The sequence below is a fragment of the Cetorhinus maximus genome, chromosome 6 (assembly GCF_964194155.1).
Source record: "Cetorhinus maximus chromosome 6, sCetMax3.hap1.1, whole genome shotgun sequence".
NCBI classification, from domain to species: domain Eukaryota; kingdom Metazoa; phylum Chordata; class Chondrichthyes; order Lamniformes; family Cetorhinidae; genus Cetorhinus; species Cetorhinus maximus.
The window spans coordinates 126,882,011-126,902,807 of record NC_135884.1 but is presented as its reverse complement, the minus strand read 5'-3'; the positions used below and the strand labels follow the sequence as shown (position 1 = coordinate 126,902,807).

General features: G+C 41.9%; 1 protein-coding gene across 1 annotated transcript in view; it reads right to left on the bottom strand.

Moving 5' to 3' along the window:
- slc22a31 (solute carrier family 22 member 31) overlaps positions 1–20,797 on the bottom strand; it is a 69,805-nt gene that overhangs the window by 24,835 nt on the left and 24,173 nt on the right. Inside the window, exons 2-6 of the mRNA XM_078544461.1 lie at positions 18,212–18,315; positions 15,228–15,382; positions 9,782–9,950; positions 4,780–4,925; positions 2,585–2,693 (exon numbers count right to left, since the gene is read on the bottom strand). Of these exons, the coding sequence (XP_078400587.1) occupies positions 2,585–2,693; positions 4,780–4,925; positions 9,782–9,950; positions 15,228–15,382; positions 18,212–18,315 (683 nt within the window). The remainder of the gene's footprint in view (positions 1–2,584; positions 2,694–4,779; positions 4,926–9,781; positions 9,951–15,227; positions 15,383–18,211; positions 18,316–20,797) is intronic.

Genomic DNA, 20,797 nt, shown 5'->3' with positions numbered 1-20,797 from the left:
AGAAGGGGATAAGTGGAGTATTTTTGATTCTTGAGATGTAACCGGTAGCATGTTGCATGGATCTCTGTTGTGACCACTCCTTTAAAACGATTTGGAGCTGTGCATTAAGAGAATGTCAAAATTTGTTGACCATCATGGCAAACTAAGGAAGAATGCAAGAAACTGCAGGAGGATGAATAGTTTAGAATAACAGATATGTGACCAATGTATAGGAATAGAATGGAAACATAATCCAGCTAGGAGAGTGCCAATGGGTGGGGTTTTCCAGCCCCACCCACCGCCAGGATCGTCTGGTCCCGCCGAAAGTCAATGGACTTTTGGGTAGGCCACTGAATCTCCCACGATGGGTCTCGCCATGACGGGGCTGGAAAATCCCGGCCCATGACTCAATCCAATAACCTTTTAAGGGTATCCAAAACTACATGTAGGATGTGAACTTTGGCAAAACTATTTTCTCAGTTTAGTAATCACATCTTTTTTTGTGCATTCCTAAATAAACTCAAAATTTGATTTGCCCATTTTTATGGCCTTTTCCAACTGCATTCCTGACTTTAAATATCTTGTATGTTTGCACCACTTTTCAACTACTCGTTGGCATCCTTCACCATGGCATAACCCAAGAAGTTCAAAAGAGAATCAGTAAAGGAAGCACAAAGGAGGAAAATTAGGAGAATTCTTTTTACTCCCACCCTCACCATCTACAGGATGTGGCTATTTAAGTTGAGTCAATTAATTAGAGCACTTGAGGGAATTAGATAAACAGGAAAAATAAAATGTAACAGGGAAAAAGAGGGAAATGAGAATAGAATAGCATTGATGGAGTCAGCATTGACACAGGCACCATAGGTCCCATTTTTTATTGGTTTAAACTCAATAAAAAGTTAATTTTAATCATAAAGGAAATTTTATTATAATTATTTAATTTGCAAAGTAGTGTCTCTAGTAGAACTCTGGTCTCATCCAGTATACCAGTAGTTGATTACATTTTCTCCAGTGGCTTCACAAACTCTTTTGCAAGAATTTAAAATATTCTTATAAAAGCCACACTACAAAAAGTAATTTATGCAAGGTCAAAGAAATAACATTCACATACCACCTTTCCTGTATTAGGACTTCCCAAAACATTGAAGTGCAGTCACTGTTAGGCACAGGCTATTACACAATACTCAGCCATGCATCTAATCCCCACCCAAGGAACTGCATCTAAGTCACGGTTCCTAATAACAGCCAACTTTCCAACTTGAAAGGTTGCATTCCATGAAATAATATGTCCTTTTGTGTTCACAAGAAACTAGGTTAGGAACATTCAAACTCTTTTCACACATTCTCTGTAACTATAGCCATGCTGCATCACACTCCTCAGTCTTTCTGCAGCTTTTGATATGGTCAACCACACCATCCTTCCCCAATTCCTATCTACTACTGTCCAACTTGGCAGGGCTGACCTCATTTGGCTGGGTTTTACCTATTTGATCAAAGCCTATGAATCTCCAGCAATGGATTCTCTTCCAGCCCCAGCATTGTTCTACAACGATTTATCCTTGGTTCCCCCCTCATTCACATGCTTCTCCATGGTGACATTGTCCAAAAACATGGGCTCAGTCTAAATATCAATGCTGATGACACACAGCTCCAGTGCTCTATCACCTCTTTTCACCATTCCACCAGCCACTATCTTTGCAGCACATCCAAGATTAGAGGGCAGACAAGCAGTACGGCAACAACTTTCTTCAACTAAGTACTGGAAAGACTAAAGCCATACTCATCTCTGGCCCCTGCTAGAAACTCTGATCCCTTGCCAATGACCGCATCAGTCTCAGTGTCACCATCTTGGTTTTTGAACCAGAATGCTGATTACCTCAACCTACTCTGTGACTGCAAATAAAGTTCCATATTGCCTCAAATTTTACATTTTCATTCTCATTCTCTCTGTAACTTAATCCAATCATACAATGCCACCCCGCCACAACCTGGGCCCCAACACACATACTTTCTGGCCACCTGTACATCATGAAGGCAGTTTGATAATCTGGAAATAAGAAGTTAGGATCAGTAAGTCACCTTGAAGGTGTTGAACTGTCTAATTCATTAATCAATGAACCAAACAGATTCATTAATATCTTTTAGGGAAAGAAAAGAGTCACCCTTACCCAGTTTTGCCTACATGTGACTCCAGTCCAGAGTAGGTGACTGACTGTACTCTAAAATAGTTCAGTAAGCCTCCCAGTTGGCAACCATGCTTTCCCCTCCTATTCCACATACTCTGGAACTTCCTTCCTAAATCCTACTGCCCATCTAGCCCTTTCAGATCTTCCTTAACAGCTACCTCTTTTGGTCAACCATCTTAATATCTGCTTCTTTGGTTTCCGATCTATACTTTTGATTAAACCTGTATGTCATATTAGGGTTTTTTTTTCGAGAATAAAGGTGCTACATAAATGCAAGTCGTTGTTACACCACATTAGAGGTGCAAACTGATCAATGTGCATCCAAGATTGCAGGGCAATATTTCAACCCATTTCTGAAATAAAACAAGTGGATCTTGGGTAGCAGAAAAAGTTTATTGCTAAACAGCTTTACTTACGTGGTAAACCCCAGTATCAAGATGTTCTTCCAAATGACTCGCGTGGTCACCATATCGCAGAAAGTATACAGACGAGGCTGCGTATACTCGCCAAACATGGAATCCATCTCTGTGGTTGAGGGCGGTGGGGGTGGGGTAGGGGAAGAAGGAAGCAAAGCTCTCAGTAATAATCTTTAATGCACTGAAGGAAAATATTCATGTAATAACATGTAATAAGATGCTCATAACATATTTTGAATAATGTGCCCAACTGTTCCTACTTAAAAAGAACATTAACGTTGTGGTTTATATTCCTGAAATGTTAACTTGTCTCCATAGATGCTGCCTGATGCATTCAGCTTTGTTTTCAAATTTATGGCTAAAGTTATTAGGAGAGACTCAAAGAACTGAATTTGTTTTCAGTGGAGAGCAGAACATTGAGGAGAAATGTGACACTGGTCTCTAAAATGTTAAAAGGCATGTTCATAACTGAAAGAGATGGCAATTTGATGATCTGGAAATAATAAGCTAGAAAGAGTAAATCACCTTGAAGGTGTTGGATTGTCACAAACACCCAAAACTGGTTCATTAACCTCTTTTAGGGATGGAAAACAGTCACCCGTACCCAGTTTTTGCCTATATGTGACTCTGGTCCAGTATAGTTGATTAACTGCCCTCTAAAATAATCCAGTGAGCCCCTCAGGCATTCAGGGAAACTAGGGATGGTCAATACGTCAACCTTACTAGTTATGTCTACATCCCAAGAATAAATAAATTGTCCTCCACTAGCAACCATGCTTCCACATACACTGGAACTTCCTTCCTAAATCCCACTGCCCCTCCAGCCCTTTCAGATCCTCCTCAACATCTACCTCTTTTGGTCAACCATCTTAATATCTGCTTCTTTGGCAGACAACAGTTAACAGACTGATGATAGGTTTAAAGAGAAAAATGTGTATTTATATTTCAAATTATGTTGCTCAAACTTTCCAAAATGCTTTACAAGGCATTACTTCGAAGTGCAGTCACCTAACCTCAGAAAATTCTATGAAGTACTTTTTCATCTTTTCTTCAGTTCATTGGAAGGTCATTCAAAATATTAACCTGCCTTTGTTCTTCCCTAGATGCTGACAGATTTGTTGCATCTCCAGCCGGTTTTGTTTCAGATACACATGGTTGAAAACATAGGGCAGAATTTTCCCCCTGTCAGGGGGGGGAAGTTCAGGACCTGGCACGTGCAGGCGTGCCTCCGATCGGCACCCCAAATTGGGGACGCACCGCAATTTTACGTGGGTGGGTCAATTAAGGCCCACCCAGCATGACGTCCGCCAGGAAGCGCTATGCGCCCCCTGTGCAAGGCGGGGGGGGGGCGGGGGGGGGAAAGAGAGATTCCCTAAGCCGAGGGTGCACTCTTTCGCGCATGCGCACGAAAGAGCGCACTCATCTCCCTGAGGCAAAGTGTTGCCTCAGGGGGGTCGGCAACAAATTCAAAAATGTTAAATATAGAAAAATAAAATTTCCCTGACATGTCTCCTCATGTGACAGTGTCACATGAGTTGGGACATGTCCATCAATTTTAATTAAACTTTTAAAAACCTACATGAAACCTCATCCCGCCCCGGGATGAGGTTTCATGCCTTCTCTGAAGCCTGCCAGGGCTCCCGGCCTGCCCGCCAACCTTAAGGTTGGACGGGCAGGTCCTTAAACGAGTTCAATTACTTTTTAAATGGTCTCAATTGGCCGTTGACAGGTCAGTGGGTGCACAGCTGATTTGGCTGCGCCCCCGCCGACCTGGATAATGAAATGACGCGGGGTGAGTCGGGAGTTCCGCCCGACGTGTCATCCCGCGTCATTTTATGGGGCCGCGAGGGGGCTCCACCCCACCGTTCTCAATATCCTGCCCATAATTGTAGGTTACAAGAATAAATTGATAATCAAATATTAGACAGAGCATAACTGTTTGTGTGCTTGCAGAAGTACTGCAACCAGAAAATGTTTGTGGAATTGTGGAGATAGAGGGATGGTGGAGGAAGCAGGGGTATAGACGGCTTGTCAAGTTTATTTATGTAGAGCTTTCTACATGCAGCTAAGTGGGAAAGTGAAATGCACTTTAAGTAAGGAACAGGCTTGGTGGACTTGTTCTATACTAATGTGTTAGAACACACTAATGGAGCTCAATCGGGTTTTCTATTACAAATTCACAGCGTGTCACATACCATTAAACACATTGCACGGGGTGTATAATTCATCATCCATGCTGACACCATTGCTAGCTGCTATACTTCGCAGCATTTGCTTACACTTCGCAATCTGTCTGGTTGCAAGAAGCCAGCGTGGAGACTCTGGGAATAAAGCTGGAATGCTGGAATTGTTCAAAAGACATGATTTAGTTTCATAATTGGAAAATTAAGTTTATTAAAATGTTACTAAAAATGTTATTGATTCAATTGAAAAAGAAAACAATTTTCGCCAAAAGGAAAGAATACAAAAGAATCTATTAAAAATACTTACTTTTGCAGTGACCTATGCTGAGCAGGTCATGCATATTACCATTTTGGGAATGAAATTGGATGGGTACTTAAGGTTGAGAATGAAGCTGCCCTCAGGCACTCTCATGCCATTGAGTAGGCTGGCAAAATGACAACAGCCCTAACAGGAGAGATTTATATTACTTATTTATGATAAGTATATTTAAATCTGTTGATCTATCACGTTGATAGTTCCAGCCAGATACGGCACTTCAGATGATCAATCCATTAAATGTATCTTCAGTAGTTACCATGAAATCAAATATTCCTCCCAATTCTGATGCAAGAACACAACTAAAAAAGTTCTCAGCTAGTCAAAGTTTTGAACCCAAGTCAATGAAAGGTGTGAATTCCTACTCAATGTCAGTTCAGTCTAGCAGTTGTGAAGATTCAATACACAGGTTTCCAGCAAGCTTTAAAGTATTACAGAACATTTTTTTTAGGTAGTACCGAGAGAGAGTTCTTTTAAAATTTAATGCTTATTTTGGAACATGATTGCTTAATGGGTCAAAGAATTGCATAATGAAGTTAATCCTATTGCAAACGAACCATACATTTTACACCAGAGTGAGATAATTGTCACATGTCATCTATTTGTTTGGATGAGTAGAAAATTCTAGCTAATGTTTTCAACTATATTCCAGGACATGATATCACTAGCACATTTCATAGATGGGCCAATACCGGAAAGTCAGGAACTATGCCTTCAACTTTACTTTTTGTTTTATAAATGTCTTAACCATCAACTTTGGGAAAGGGTGGGTTGGAGGAAGGGTAGGGCAACATGGATAAATCATGTGAATCCATACCCATAAAATCTTTCAGTGTCCCCTCAGCTCCTCTCTCTTATAAAAAGGGGTCTTGCAGCATAAATTTTGGTGACATACTGAAATGATCATCAATGTACAAATTGAAACAAAATAATATCCATAATGTGTACTCCTTTCAAGGCTCAGTCTCTGATCCAATAGGATGCAAGTGCTGACACCCATGCAGCTTCTTCAAGGTGGAAATGGGCAGTAGAACAGGGAACTGAAATCCTGAGGGAAGTCCCATCCCATATTCAACTTTCTTGAAATTCTAAAAATCAGGTTTCAACATTATAGATAGTGCCCAAAATAATGCAGGACATACTACCCAGCAATCCAACAGACATCATCAGGATTTCGCAGCTGGCAAGGTCTAAAAGATTTTGGAATTTCAAATAAGAGTGGCAGGTCTTAATGGTTTAGCCATTAAGCTTACAAGCTCCCAGCTTACAAACTTGCATCTATTAAACATTTTTAAAAACCAAGAGGTAATTTCATATGGAATTACCTTAAGAGAATAGCAAATGTATGGAGTTCAACAATTTTAAAGGTATTAGAGTTGTCATCAAGACCAAGCAAAATTTCCTTAACTGGGTCCCTGCAGTCACAACATTCTGAATTATATAACTGTTGCCATAGAGTCATAGAAATTTACAGCACAGAAGAGGCCATTCAGACCATTGTCTGTGCTAGCACACAAGTAACAATCTAGCCTAATCACACTTTCCAGCTCTGGTCCAAAGCCTTGTAGATTACAGCATTTCAGGTGCTTTTCCAAATACTTTTTAAATGTTATGAGGGTTTCTGCCTTTACCACCGTCACAGTGAGTAAGTTCCAGATCCCCAGCACCCTCAGAATGAAAAGATTTCTTACCTCTCACCCTAAACCTATGCCCCCTAGTTATGGGCCCCCCAATCAAGGGGAAAAAGGCCTTCCTATTAACTCTATCTATACCACTCAATTTTATACACCAATTAGGTCTCCCCTCAGCCTGCTCTGTTCCAAAGAAAACAACCCTAGCCTACCTATAACTAAAATTCTTCAGTCCAGGCAACATCCCCTAAATCATCTTTGTATCTTTCCAGTGCAAATCAAACTGCATGCAGTACTCCAGCTGAGGCCTAGTGCTTAATTAGAGTTCCAGGATAACCTTTTATATTTTGCATCTTAGCTAATAAAGGCAGCTATCCTATATGCTTTCTTGACCTCCTTATCTAACTGCCCAGCTACCTTCAGGGATCTGTGGACATGTACTCCACTGTCACTCAGTTCCTCTAGACTTCTCATGTATCCTGAAAAAAAAACCTGTAACATGCCAAGGTTCAAATAGTAGTTTTGGTAGTACAGAGCTTGAGTATTACTGGAAAAAAAAAAGACATGCTATTGAAGCTTTTAGTCTTGCATTCATCAAGACAGCTCGCAAGGTAAACTAACAGTAAAGGGAACAACAATTTATACTGCTCGAGAAGAGATTGATTGATAGAAGCATTGCCATGGAGAATGTCGCAGAGAATAGTTAGCTGCCCAGCACTGGTTCAAATTCAAACCAGGCAGGTAGACTCTGATTGTCCAATCCTATGGCAATGTCTGGACCAACATATGCTAACCAATCCTGACTGCTAAGAATTACACTGAAAATCAATTTAAGATCATTAGTTGGGCTCACAGCGTGGCTCACTTGTGCATGCTGTCCTTTACAGACAGAAGGAGCATATCCACGCATTGCGCCTTTACTAACTAAACAAAGCTTGGGGGACAACCATTCCCTGGTTCATTCCCCATGGCAATGCCTTGACCAGAGTTGTCCTGCCTGGTTGGAATTTGAACAAAAGCTGCAAGTTAACCATTCTCTGCTGCAGTCTCCATGGCAATGCCTCTTACCAGAGCCCACTTGCCTAATCAGCACTCTCTTCTCAAGCAGTATAAATTGTTGTTCCCTTTACTGTTGGTTTAACTTGCGAGCTGTCCTGATGAGCTCAAGATGAAAAGCTTAAATAGTGTGTCTCCTTTTTTCAGCAAGGCCAGGGTCCCGGGCACAAAGTCCTACGCACCCATCTCTCTTATCTAGTAACAGATCCGGGTTCTTGGGAACAAACTCATTTCCTTTACCTGCAAAAACCAGGATTCCTGTGCAAAGACAACTCAGACCCGTCTCCCTTCTCATGTTACGGTGTGTGCATGCAAGAGAATCATAAAATGGCATCTGGTCATAATCTTAGATCTTTGGTGCTAGTAGCTCACTAACAGCAAAGACATGTTGCCATCATTATTGAACATCAAATGACTGCTATTAATTGCCACCACCCATAGTTTCATGATATTTATTTTCAACTGATGTTCAACAGCATACTCTCTTACATCAAAAAGCAGAAGGCCAATTATCTTTTAACAGTTTGGCACTTCTGCACAGTTGTGCTCATACAGTGTGCAGTTTAGAAAATTACACACTCCAGTAGGTATCCATGATGCATTGTGGGCCACCAGCAGAATTATATTCCACCACAACCTGTAACTTCATGACCTGGCTCATTTCTCACTCTGTTAATACCATTAAGCTGGAGGATCAGCCCAAAATTAGTGTGTAGAAAAGCATGCCTGGAGTAGCACTAGGTGGACCTAAACAAATGAACAGCCAATCAAGTGAAGCTAAAACAAGGGAGCATATACATGCTAAACATCAGAAGCAGCATTGCATAGATGGGCTACATGATTCCACAAGCAATGGATCAGATCAAAGCCCTGAAGACCTGCCATCACCAGCTGCGAATGGTGGTGGGTAATTAAACAAATAATGGGGAGGAGGTGGTTTAAAGAACATTCCAATCCTCAATGATGGCAGAACAAAGCATCCCCCGGTCGGGTCCGCGGCACCATTTTACGTGGAAGAGCCAATTAAGGCCTGCCCAGCGTGACGTGCGCCTGGAACCACTGTGTACTCCCTGTGCGGGCAGGGGGGTTCCCTGAGTCAGGGCCCCCCCGACGCTGCGCTCAAAAGAGAGCAGAAATCTCCCTGAGGCACAGAGGTGCCTCAGGAAGATTAGTTTAAGTTTTAAAAATTTAAATAAAGAAAAGAAAATATTTTAAGACATGTCCCCTCATGTGACAGTGTCACATGAGCTGGGACATGTCAAGGAACATGAATGAAAAAAATTTATTTAATATATAAACCCTTCATGAAACCTCATCCCGCCCGTGGATGAGGTTCCATGAAAAATGCAAAGGCCGCCTGGGCTCTTCGCCTGCCCGCCAACCTTAAGCTTGGACGGGCAGCTCAGTTTATTACTCTAATTGATATTTAAATGGCCTTAATAGGCCTTTGACAGTTTGGCGGGCGCACAGCCGAGTCGGCTGCGCGCCAGCCCAACTGAAAATCTAAACGACACGTGGTGACGTCGGGATACCTACCCGATGTCACCGCGTGTCATTTTACGCCTTGGCGAGTGGGCCCCAACCCCGAGCCGAAAATTCTGGCCTAGATGTTTTCTTTTACAGTAAAGGCATTACATTAAGGAAAGCTGTTGTTGAATGTTTAACTACATGAAAGCAAAGCAATATAGTTGACAACATTAGCAATCCTATTGGAACTTTTTAAACATAACCACAAGAGAAATTCAGAAGTTAGAATGAATTATCTGAATATGAAAAAATGCCTTTTGAAAAACAAATCACTCTCTTCATGTTTCTAAAACAAAAAAATATTTTTTGTACATTTAAAAGCTGCCTACTCCATCCATGCCTGTAATATACAAGAATACTATAAAAGGAAGATTATTTGACATGTCTACAATTTTAGAATCTGCAAAAGAAGAGAGTTTGCATTTGGCGGTTTATACTGTTTTCTAACTGAGTCAGATGATGAACTTACTGTTAAAGAACTCACCACCAATAAATGAGTAGTAATATGAAAGGGGCAGTGACAACACCCTGCAAAATTCTCCAGTCCTTGCATAATTCAGCTAATCCTGGCAGCAACATCTTCCCAGCCACTGTAAAGGATCCGGCAATCATTGTGATCATCAGTCGGTGTGGTGGGTCACACATCTCCAATCCTAGACAGAAAAAAAGTTAACATTGGAAATCGAAAAATTCTAATCATTTTGTGCTTCCAGTATGAGAAACACGTGCCCTGCAGAATCTTGCAAAGCAATTCCCAAGAATGGAACTGAAAGAGATGTTCACTAAATGTAGGCCAGAAAAAGTGGATGTACAAAAGACTGAAGTTAATGGAGTTTATTTTGGTAGGGGCAGGATGCCGTATGGCTGCAGAAGATTAGAGATATAAAGATGAGTTTGGTGATGGATGGATTTTTTAAAAAAAACCAAAAATTCTAAATTAGATTTTTGTGGACTGGAATCCAATACAGGGCAGTGAAGAAAGGATTGTGAGTGGTACGTGGTAAGGGATAGGCTACAAGAAGCTGAGTTTTGGATTAGTTTAAATAGTGGAAGATGGCAAGTTGGCAAGGAGAAAGCTAAAGCAATTGCTCTAAAGGGTTAGGAATGCATATATGAAGGATTTCAATGGCATATGGGGTGAGGTAGGGACAGAGGCAGAGCAATGTTACAAAGGTGAAAGCAGGTGTCTTTTGTAATGGGTAAAACAGGATGCTCAGGTTGAAAATGTAAGTGGTTCAGTCAAAGACAGTAGCATGGAAAAAGAGTGGAATCAGTCAAAGAAAGAAAGAGCTTGTGGTATAGGTCAAAGGTAATGACTTTAGGCTCATCCAAAACAATAATATACAGTCAAACAGCAGAGATGCAGGAGAAGGGCCTAGAGGTTTTAAAGAAGAATGTATTGCCATCTGCCTGCATGTGGAAGCAGATCCCATGAATATAGAATGTGTAACTAAGGGATTGCATGTAAATGAGAAAGATAAGGGGGGCCAGATGGATCGTTGGGGAACTCAAGGGGTGACACTGTAATGGAAAGAGCCATTGCTAGAAATGCACAATTTACTGTTAAGTGCACAGCTAGGCAGTAAAAAGGCTTGAGAATAAAGGCAATGTTGTGTATTGAATGTTGCAGAGGTTGAGAAGAACTGATGAGAGGTTGACAGTCCTTTTGTCACTTTGGTTAGGTCATGTGTGTTGTAGGTGTGGCCTAAATAATGGTGGCAGAGAAAAGCATGGAACTGGAAAGAGCTGAAAACACATTTAAGGAAAGGGAGGTTGTAGAAAGAACAGCACTTTTTATATTTGAGATGTTGTGATACTGGTAAACCAGCATTTGCCCTGAAAGGACTAAGAGCTAAGCCTATAATGTGGGACTGGGATTGCATAGATTCCAGGCTAGGTAGGGAGGCACATTGGTGAGGGTTTTTTAAATAAAAGTTCAGCAACCGTGGTGGGCTTTGAACTTACAACCTATGGGTTGCTGCTAATCCAGTACCATAACCACTAAGCTTGCAAACAGAGGGATTGAGGATTTTTTTAATATAAAAAAGATTATCTTGCCAGTCACCTCTTTGCTGTTAATGGGAACAGTGAACAAATATTGGTTTATGTATTTGCCTACATACGTCACTGCACTTCAAAAAAAAAATCCAGTGTCTTGAAAAGTTGGAAGCTTGATAAAGTCCACATATCTTTTTAAAAAGAAACTCAGTAAAGGTCATAAAAGAACCCTGGTTTCCCAACATCATGCTCATATGGTTTTAAATCAGCAATATCTTGATATTAAAGGGTGCAAATGCCACAAAGCCTTACTAGTGATAAAAGAACACGCATTGTGCAGGCAGATAGACTAGTGACAGGACCAGTGACACTAAACAGATGATTTTGACCAAGAGCATACAAACTTATCTTCAAATCAAGTCAAGGGAGTAAAGAAACAACAAAAAACTCTAGGCCACCTTTGACAAACTATTTAGTAGAGGAACGAGAAGATCTGTAAGAAGGCAAGTAGCGAAGTTCAAAAATGACAGCAAGGGATAGAATAGGAATCAAATGCGGCAAAACGCCAGGCATATGCTGGCACTACAACATTTTGCACTACATTCAAATATGCAACTAATTCACCACTCTTAATACAACCTTAAAAAAATTAGCAGAAATAACACGTATTCATAAAGCACCTTTAACGTAATAGAATGTCACAAGGCATTTCAAAGGAGGATTGTAGAACAAAACATGACACTGAGCCACACAAAGAGATCAGATGAGCAAAAGCCGAGTCAAAGTATGTTTTAAGGAGTGTCATAAAAGGAGGAAAGCGAGGGAGAGAGGTGGAGAGGTATAGGGAGGATATTCTAGAGCTCCGGGCCTAGGCAACTGAAGACTTAGCCACCAATGGAGCAATGATTAAAAATCGTGGATCTCAAGAATGACAGGTTATGTTGAAGATTGAGAAACTTGAGGAGATTAGAGAAAAAGGGAAGGACGAGGCTATGGAGGGATTTGAAAACAAGGGTGAGAATATTAAAATCATGACATTGCTCAACCAGGGCCTGAATTTTTTGGTCATCGGGTGAACGTGATTGGCGGGCCCAGGAGCGGATTGGAAATGGGCCACTGGCCGTGATTTCATGCTGGCTGGCCAATTAATGGCCAACCAGTGTGAAACACGCGCTGAAATGCTCAGTGCTGCCAGGGTGGGGGCGGGAAGAGGGCGGCGCAGACGCAACTGAGGGTGCAGGTGAGCGCTTTGGAGAGTGCTCCCTGAAGACAGACAGCTGCCCCAGGGAGCTGCAGACCTCCACAGACTAAAGGACATGACAAAAATGCTGCAAAATATGTCCATGCAGCACAATCAAGCACCTGAAAGCATACCTAAAAAACAAGTACTCAGATGTCTCTTTTTATTTTATTTCTGCACGGAGATTTCATCCTGCCCTGGGTCAAGGCTCGAGCAAAAATGGGAATGCTGCTTGGGAAAATAGCCCGTCCGCCAACCATAAATGTGGACGAGCCACATAAAATCACTGTCGATTGCATCGTTAATGAGCTTAATTGCCCACTTAATTGTTGGCAGGCGCACTTCTGACTGCCGCGCATGCCCTCCGAGCAAAATATTGCGCGAATGCGGGATGATGCCGGGATGCTTGTCTGAAGTTATCTCGTGCTACATGTCTGTTCGGGTCAGCGCAAGCCCACCCACGGCCCAGGGGTCAACATAGATCAGTGAGCACAGGGGTGATAAGTGAACGGCACCTGCTGCAAGTTAAAGCACAGGCAGCAGAGTTTTGGATGACCTGAAGTTTACACTGGGTAGAATATACAGGGAGACCAGCCATGATCTCTAAATATAAAATTATTATAGTTGAATCTTAGCATTGCTGAAAAAAGACATGAAACTTTTCGTCTTGTACTCATCAGGACACTTTACAAGAATACCAATATAAGGGGAAAACAACAATTTATACTGTATTAGAAGAAAGTTCTGATTGGTTGGCAAGTGGACTATGATTTGTAGAGACATTGCCATGGAGAATGCACCAGTGATGGTGACTGACAGTTAACTGCCAAGCATTGTTTGAAATTTAAACCAGGCAGCTTGACCCTGATTGGACAAGGCATTGCCCTGAGAAATGAGTCAATGAATAGCTGTCACTTATTTTGTTCTGTTGAAACAGGCGCAATGTGTGTACATGTTTGCTCTGCCTGTAAAGAACAGGGCCCTGTGTATTAATAGATGTAGTTTCCAGTACACACAAATGCGCCACATTGTGAGCCCGACTGAAAATCTTAAATTGGTTGCCAGCGTAATTTTTAGCCCACTGAGGGAGGGGGGAAAAGAGAGAGAGGGGTTGTGCGGGGGCAGGTGGGAGCGAGCGCAAACTTGATCGGCACCCCCAATTGGGGGCGCGCCACCATTTTACGTGGGCAGGCCAATTAAGGCCCACCTAGCGTGACGCACACCCGGAAGTGCTATGCACTCCCTGAGCGAGCAGGGGGGGATTCCCTGAGTCAGGGCCTGCATTCTTTTGTGCATGCGCGCGAAAGAAGGCAGCTCAGGGAGATTAGTTTAAGTTTCGAAAAATGTAATAAAAGGTAAAAAAAAATTAAGGACACTTCCCCTCATGTGAAACTAGCACATGAGCTGGGACATGTCCATTAACCTTTTCAAAAAATTTTATGTAATTAATAAACCCTTCGTGAAACCTCATCCGGCCCGTGGATGAGGTTTCATGAAAAATGCGGAGGCAGCCTGGGCTCGTCGCCTGCCTGCCAACCTTAAGGTTGGACAGGCAGCATTCTTAACAGCTTTAATCACTTCATTAATGGCCTTAATAGGCCTTTGACAGTTCAGCGGGCACGCAGCCGACACTGGCCCCGCCCCCGCTCGCCAACAGGAAAATTCTCCCCTATGTTTCTTCAATTCTGAACCTGTCAACCCTTAGAAGCTTTGTTTCTGTCCATACAATTCCATCCCTTCATAGTTTTAAATGCCATCAAATCAACCTGTAACCTCCTCCATTCAAATGAAAACAGCCCAATTTGAGTGGATATGTTTGTTTTCCCAATTGAGACAGCTTTAAGAAATCCCACTTACCTTCAGAAATAAAAGATATTCCTTTGAATTAGATTTTACAAATGAAACGAAATTGATGCACCAACACGCCACCAATTTACTTGATGGATTTCAAGTCCCTCACCCTGCCCAATTTCTTTTCCATAACTTGATGACATTCACAAAAAGTCAAATTTTCTACATTTCCAATTCATTTTACTAAGCTGATTGAAAAGCATTTCTTATTCTCATGCAGTGCATTTGCATCCCATGTTTTCACTGGGTTATAATTTTAGCTTTCTATCAGTCCATAAAACTGCCTAGTGAACAGCTCAGAAAATAAAAACCAACTGAAATTATGCATCAGCTTTTACAGCTAACTCCAACATTTTCTCATTCCATATTAAGTCTTAACAGCTGCAAGTTATTCAGTCCATAGAGACATAGCAATTTAATCCAATTTAGCAAGCTTTACATACTACCAACTAAATTTGCTGCAGTAATATAAAAAAATGACTTCTGACCTTGATGGGAGATGAAAAAGAATAATTTTGTAGTGCAAAAAGTTTGTTATAGTTTAGTTTAGATTTGGGGGAAATTTAATTTTAGGATGCACAAAGTGACTTCTTAGAACTGAAGAGCTCAAAGGTGTAGTATTTAGATACACTTTGTAATTGAAGGGGAGGTGGACAAAAGTCATATCTTAAAGGTCAGTACTGGAAAATTATATAAACGTTGACTTTGTACCTCCAAAAAAACAAAAAAATAGCCACAAGAAACTAAGAAAGGAGTAAAACCTGCAATTTTGAGAGGCAAGCACAAATTTGAAAACACTGCTTTGTCATGTGGTCAAATTCTAAGCTGATTATATACTTACTTGCAATGTACAAAGACAAGAAGAGTCCAGCAAATGCTACCCCACTAAACATATGGAATACAACAAACATGAGGAAATCCACAGAGACTGATATTCCAATATGCTGGATAATTGTTACAACTAGCGAGAGAATGAATGTATTTCGACGGCCCAGTCTATAGGTGAAGAAAAAAAATGATCAATAATTTGGTCTCATTTTGTAAAGTCTGCTTCAGCATTACAACTATAGTAGAAATGAAATTTGAAAATTGACAAGAGTTTTCAATTCAATTCTTCTGTTTCGGACAGGGCCTGAGCTATTCAGGAAATCAGTTTTCCCACTTCCATTTGGATGGTCACTTGAGTAAATTTCTAGCTCAAAATATATTTGTAACTTAAAAATGGAGAAGTTCTTTGTATCTGTGTTTATTAAGGAAGAGGAATCTGACCATATATTGGTAGATATATATATATATCTTCTCCACACTTACTGGCGATGGACTGTCCCAGCCTAGTGCTTGATGTGTTTTCCCTTGAAACTTATCCAGGAGAATGGAAACACCACCCATCGTAGGATCTGAACTTCAGTAATGTGATGTTTACTCTGTATCTAATGTGCTGCACCTGTCCTGGGAGTGTTTGATGGGAGTGTTTGATGGGACAGTCTAGAGGGAGCTTTGCTCTGTATCTAATTCTGCTATACCTGCCTTGGTGCAGATCTATCCTGTGCTGATCTTTGATTTATTCCTGTTAGATTACTGATGTTTGGGGTTGCTTTCTGCCCAAGCTATCGGAGTGAGGGGTTGGGGAACGGTTTCAAATATTCACATTAAAGTGGCAAGTAATGGAGATAGTGGAGGCAATGGATAGTGTGAAAATTGAGGGAGGTGGTACTGGAAACGCTGGAAACAATATGCTTCAGGTAGATAAGTCACCTGGTCCAGATGGTTTGCAACCGAGTTTGCTAAAAGAAGTGGAGGTGGAGATAGTGGAAGGGCTTGTCTTAATTTTACAAGCTTCCCTAGATTTGGGAGAAGTTCCAGAGAATTGGAGATTGGCAAATGTAACATCCTTATCCAAGAATGGGTGCAAGAGCAGCCCCAGCAACTCAAGTCAGCTAGTCTAACATCAGTGGTGGGCAAAATTTTGGAATCCTTAAATCAGGGATAAAAACAAACAGGTACTTGCAGTGGTTCAAGTTACTTAAGGAGAGCCAGCATGGATTTGGAAAATGCAGGTCATGTTTGACTGATATAATTGAATTTTTTGATGAAGCAACAGACAAAGTTGATGAAGGGAATGTGGTGGGTATTGTCTATATGGATTTTAAGAAGGCTTTTGACAAGGCACCACAAAAAAGGCTGGATAATAAAACTGAGGCTTATGGAATAAGGGGGCCAATGTGCAATTGGATTTTTTAAAAATTAGCTTAAGGTCTGACGTTTCTCACGTGTCAGTGCAGACTCGATGAGCCGAAGGGCCTCTTCCGCACTGTGATTCGGTGATTGTGTGATTCTGTGAAAGCAGCGACTTGTGGTAGCTGGTTGTTTTGCCCGACTAGAAGGTGTGCCCTTAGGGTCAGTGCTAGGAGCGCTGCTTTTTTTGCTATATAGAAATTGACTCAAATGTTGGAATATGGAGTGAAATTTCAAAATTTGCCAATGATGCCAAACTTAGAGGGATGGCAACAGTGAGGATGATACAAATTGCCTGCAACAGAACATAAAATGGGCAGACAAGCAGCAGATAGAAGTTAATGCAGAGAAGTGTGAGGTGATTCACTTTGGCAGGGATGGGGAGAGGCAACTTAATGACACAATTCCAAAAGTGTGCAGGAACATAGGGACCTAGGGGTGCATGTGCATCAATCTTTGAAGGTGGCAAAACTTATTGAGAGAGCGATTAGCAAAGCATACAGGATCTTGGGCTTCATAAATAGAAATGTTGAGTACAAAAGCAGGGAAGTTATGATGAAAGTTTTAGTCAGGCCCAACTAGAATACTGTGTCCAGTTTTAGTCACCACAATTTAGAAAACATCTGAAGGTCCTTGAGGGGGTGAAGAGGAGATAGTGGAAGTGGTGATAAGTTTTACTTGCAAGCTTAAGTTGGAAAGGCTGAGCTTGTTCTGCCTGGAGCAAAGGAAGTCGATGGGAAATTTGATAGAGGTGTGCAAGATTATGACAGGCTTAGATGAGGTAGGCAAGGAAAAACTCTTCCCATTAGGTGATCATACAAGGACTAGGGGACGCTGATTTAAGATTCTGGAGAGGTGATGCAGGGAAAATGTAAGAAAAAACTTTTTTTAAAAAAATGCAGCAAGTGGTAATGACCTGGAATTCGCTGCCCACAAGGGTGGTGGATGCAGAAACAATGATTTCAAAAAGAAACTGGACAGGCACTTGAAGGATACAAACTTATAGGACTACAGGAACCGAGTGGAGAGGTGAGACTGACTGGATTGCTTTGCAGGGAGTTGGCATGGATTTGATGGGCCGAATGGCCTCCTTCTTTGCCATAAATTATTTTAATAACAGTTTCTATTCAAAAGGTCCAAAAGTTCCCATTATTCAAATCTACTTGTCTTTACTGAGAAGGATTTTCAAGCAGTTCTTCACTGGCATACTAGTGAAGCTATTTTCAAACCCTGAATTTATTAGGCTGTGCAGGTGAGCATAACAGTAAAAGCAGGTAGGTGAACTAGCTATTGCAAGCCTTTTGCCAAACAAGAACCCGCAATCATACCAAAGCTAACCAAATGTGCACTGGGTAAGATTGTGCAAGTCGTTACACCTGTATCATGTTGTTCAAAATAGTAAGCTGCCACTACTAGGAATGTAAAACTTATGTACCTAGTTTTGTAAAGGTTATAAATATAGCAACAAGACAGGCAGATTCTTGAAATTTACACCAACAGCAGTTTTAGCAGGATACCAAACACCAAAACAAATCGCAGAAAGCCCGAGACACCAACAATGTGAATCACAATAAGAAAAAAAAAACTTACCTATCAGCAACAGATCCTAAGATCAAATATCCAACAGTCCAACCAATCTTGTAGCTCACTTGCTCAAGTGGAACTTTCCAAGCGTTCTTACAAACCAGGTTCCACTTAAAAGAATGAAAAGAAAACTGTTTAATCCCAAGAGCACAAATGTGCTTTATTCTCGACCTTTCATTTCTGAGGAAAAACTCAAATTGACTTATAATTAATACAGTAGATTGTATTTATGGCTTTGTCCTTGCTCAATCCCTTCATTTTTTGGGTATTTTAGCCACTCTCACACAAAGTAAATATAGTTCTCTCCAGCAAACTTATACAAATTTAGCAAGTAGTAATGAAAAAAAGCACTATTAGGATGGCAGTCAGCTCAGCATTTTATGCTTCTAGACCCAATGCCTCAAATATCAACTTATCTTTCCCCTTTACACTATTTTTGCAACATTTGCATGAGAGAAATTGTGTGGGAACAGTCATTTTAATTATCCTGATATTTGAGATGTCATTTGTGAGCCAACAAGTTACTCAAAGGTGTGTTAAATCGTCATTTTTAGAAAAAAAATGGCTAAAATAATAAATGCTCACTAAAGTTTCTCCCCACCCAGAACCTTCTTTGAGGTGTTTCACTTGCTATATGCTGAAATCATTATCGCTAAAGTCAAGTGTGCACTGGGCATGTACGCTTGTGCATTGGATTCAACATTATCTGCATCATTAACCATAAACATTCCACTCTCAGGGCAGAATTTTCATCCTGCCCGCGGCAGGTTTTGTGGTGGGTAGGAGCGGAGAATCTAGCAGGAGCCAAAAATAAAAAGGAAAAATTGGAATCCTGCCAGCATAAAAATAGTTCACCATCCTCCTGATGGTGGGTTGGGTATCCCACTGAGTAGTGGTATTAATGCATTTAATTACCATCTCATGAATGCTCATTAAATTAGCTGCTCGCCAGAATCATGTGCCACCTTCTAATCTTGCATCATACCGGCAGGAAATCACACCAGTCTGAATCTAGTTTGATGAAGAGCGGCATGCAACCAGTTGAACCTCCCTTTACTCGCAACTTCGAGGTGGTGCAACATACATATCTTACCTGCCATGGCACTGTGCCAGTCTTGATGTGATGCCAATGACACTGCTGGGGGTGTAGGGTTGGTCTACTCCCAGCGGGTGCCTCCGTAGTCAGAAGGACACCACTGTGCAACAGTACTTAGGCAGGTCTCAACATTTAAACAGAGGTCAGTATTGCAACTGGAGATGTGGTGGGGTGTAGGGTTGGTCTGCTCCAGGTGGGGGGCCACCATTGTTCTGAAGGGCACAACTGTGCAGTGGTACTCAGACAGGGCTGAACATTCTGAGGCCAGCATTTTGACTGGAGGTGGGAGAAGGATAACAAGCACATGCGGTTGGGGCAAAGGGGCAGGAAAGCTTTACAAGGGTTGGGGAACGATGGAAGGCAGAGGGGAGACTGAGGGGTGGGAAGCTGGAGCCTGACAAGAGAAACTGACAAACAAGGGGATGAATGGGATACCATATGAGTGAATAGGAGGGGCTGCACGCAGACTCTAGAATAGGAAAGGGGGGTTGTGTTAATGTGGCACAAGAGGGATGGGTCACACGGAGACTCATGATGGAGAGGGAAGGGAGACAAAGTAGTCTTCAGTCATGAGGGCAATGGGGAACTCATTGAAAGTCAAAGTCCTTGGTCTGGGGCTTAGCAGGTCAGAGTCAGAGTAGAGACACTCCTTGGGCTCAGTCAGGAAGCAGAGATAGAGCTGGAGCTCTGTGGACCTCACAGTCAAGAGTAAGAGAGTTGAGACAGTCATGGGGTGCAGTGGGCCATGCTACAGGGCAATTCATGACGGGCACGCGGTACTCCTGCTCCATGGAGGGGCAAGGGATTTGTGCTCAACTGGAATAATGCATAGCTTGGTGTGCAGGGTGTTTTCGCAGTCACTGTCCATGGGCTTGTCTGTTTCTGTACTGGGTTGCAGATGGGACAGTAATGGTTATGGGAGGTGTCTGCAGCCTGTATTTGGGAAAAACAATGCGGGGAGGGTGCATGTGAAGCTTTCCTGGGGGGGTCCGCCTCTGTTTGTGACAGTGCACACAGCCTCTAGATGGGGAGGGTGGAGGTCCACATGGGGCATGGGCACATCAGCAAAGATAGGCTCAGGGGGGAAAGTAGGAATGTCGACCACAACAACAACAGGATCCAGCATTACTGGGGGATGCTGGAGAATAACAGGACGGAGCTCTACCTTCACATAGGGGAGGTTTGAGGTTAATTTCTGGGATGTGGACAGTGAGAGAGGGAGTGTCAAAGCTGGCCTCCTAGTAATAACACAGAACCACCATCTTGTACTACTGAAGTAATGGCGCAATAATAAATCAAAAGTAGATGCAAATCTGATCAGGAGGGGTCTGGGGCAGTGTGGGAAGAGAGCACTGCTAGACAAAGGGGCCCTCTAACTTGTTGGTTCCACAAAATTAAACCACAAAATCCGAGCTGAGAGAAAAGGAGGAAGGCCTCCTTGAGAAGCTAGCCGTTGGAACCCATGCCTTTTGCAGCATTGTAATAAGGAAATGTAG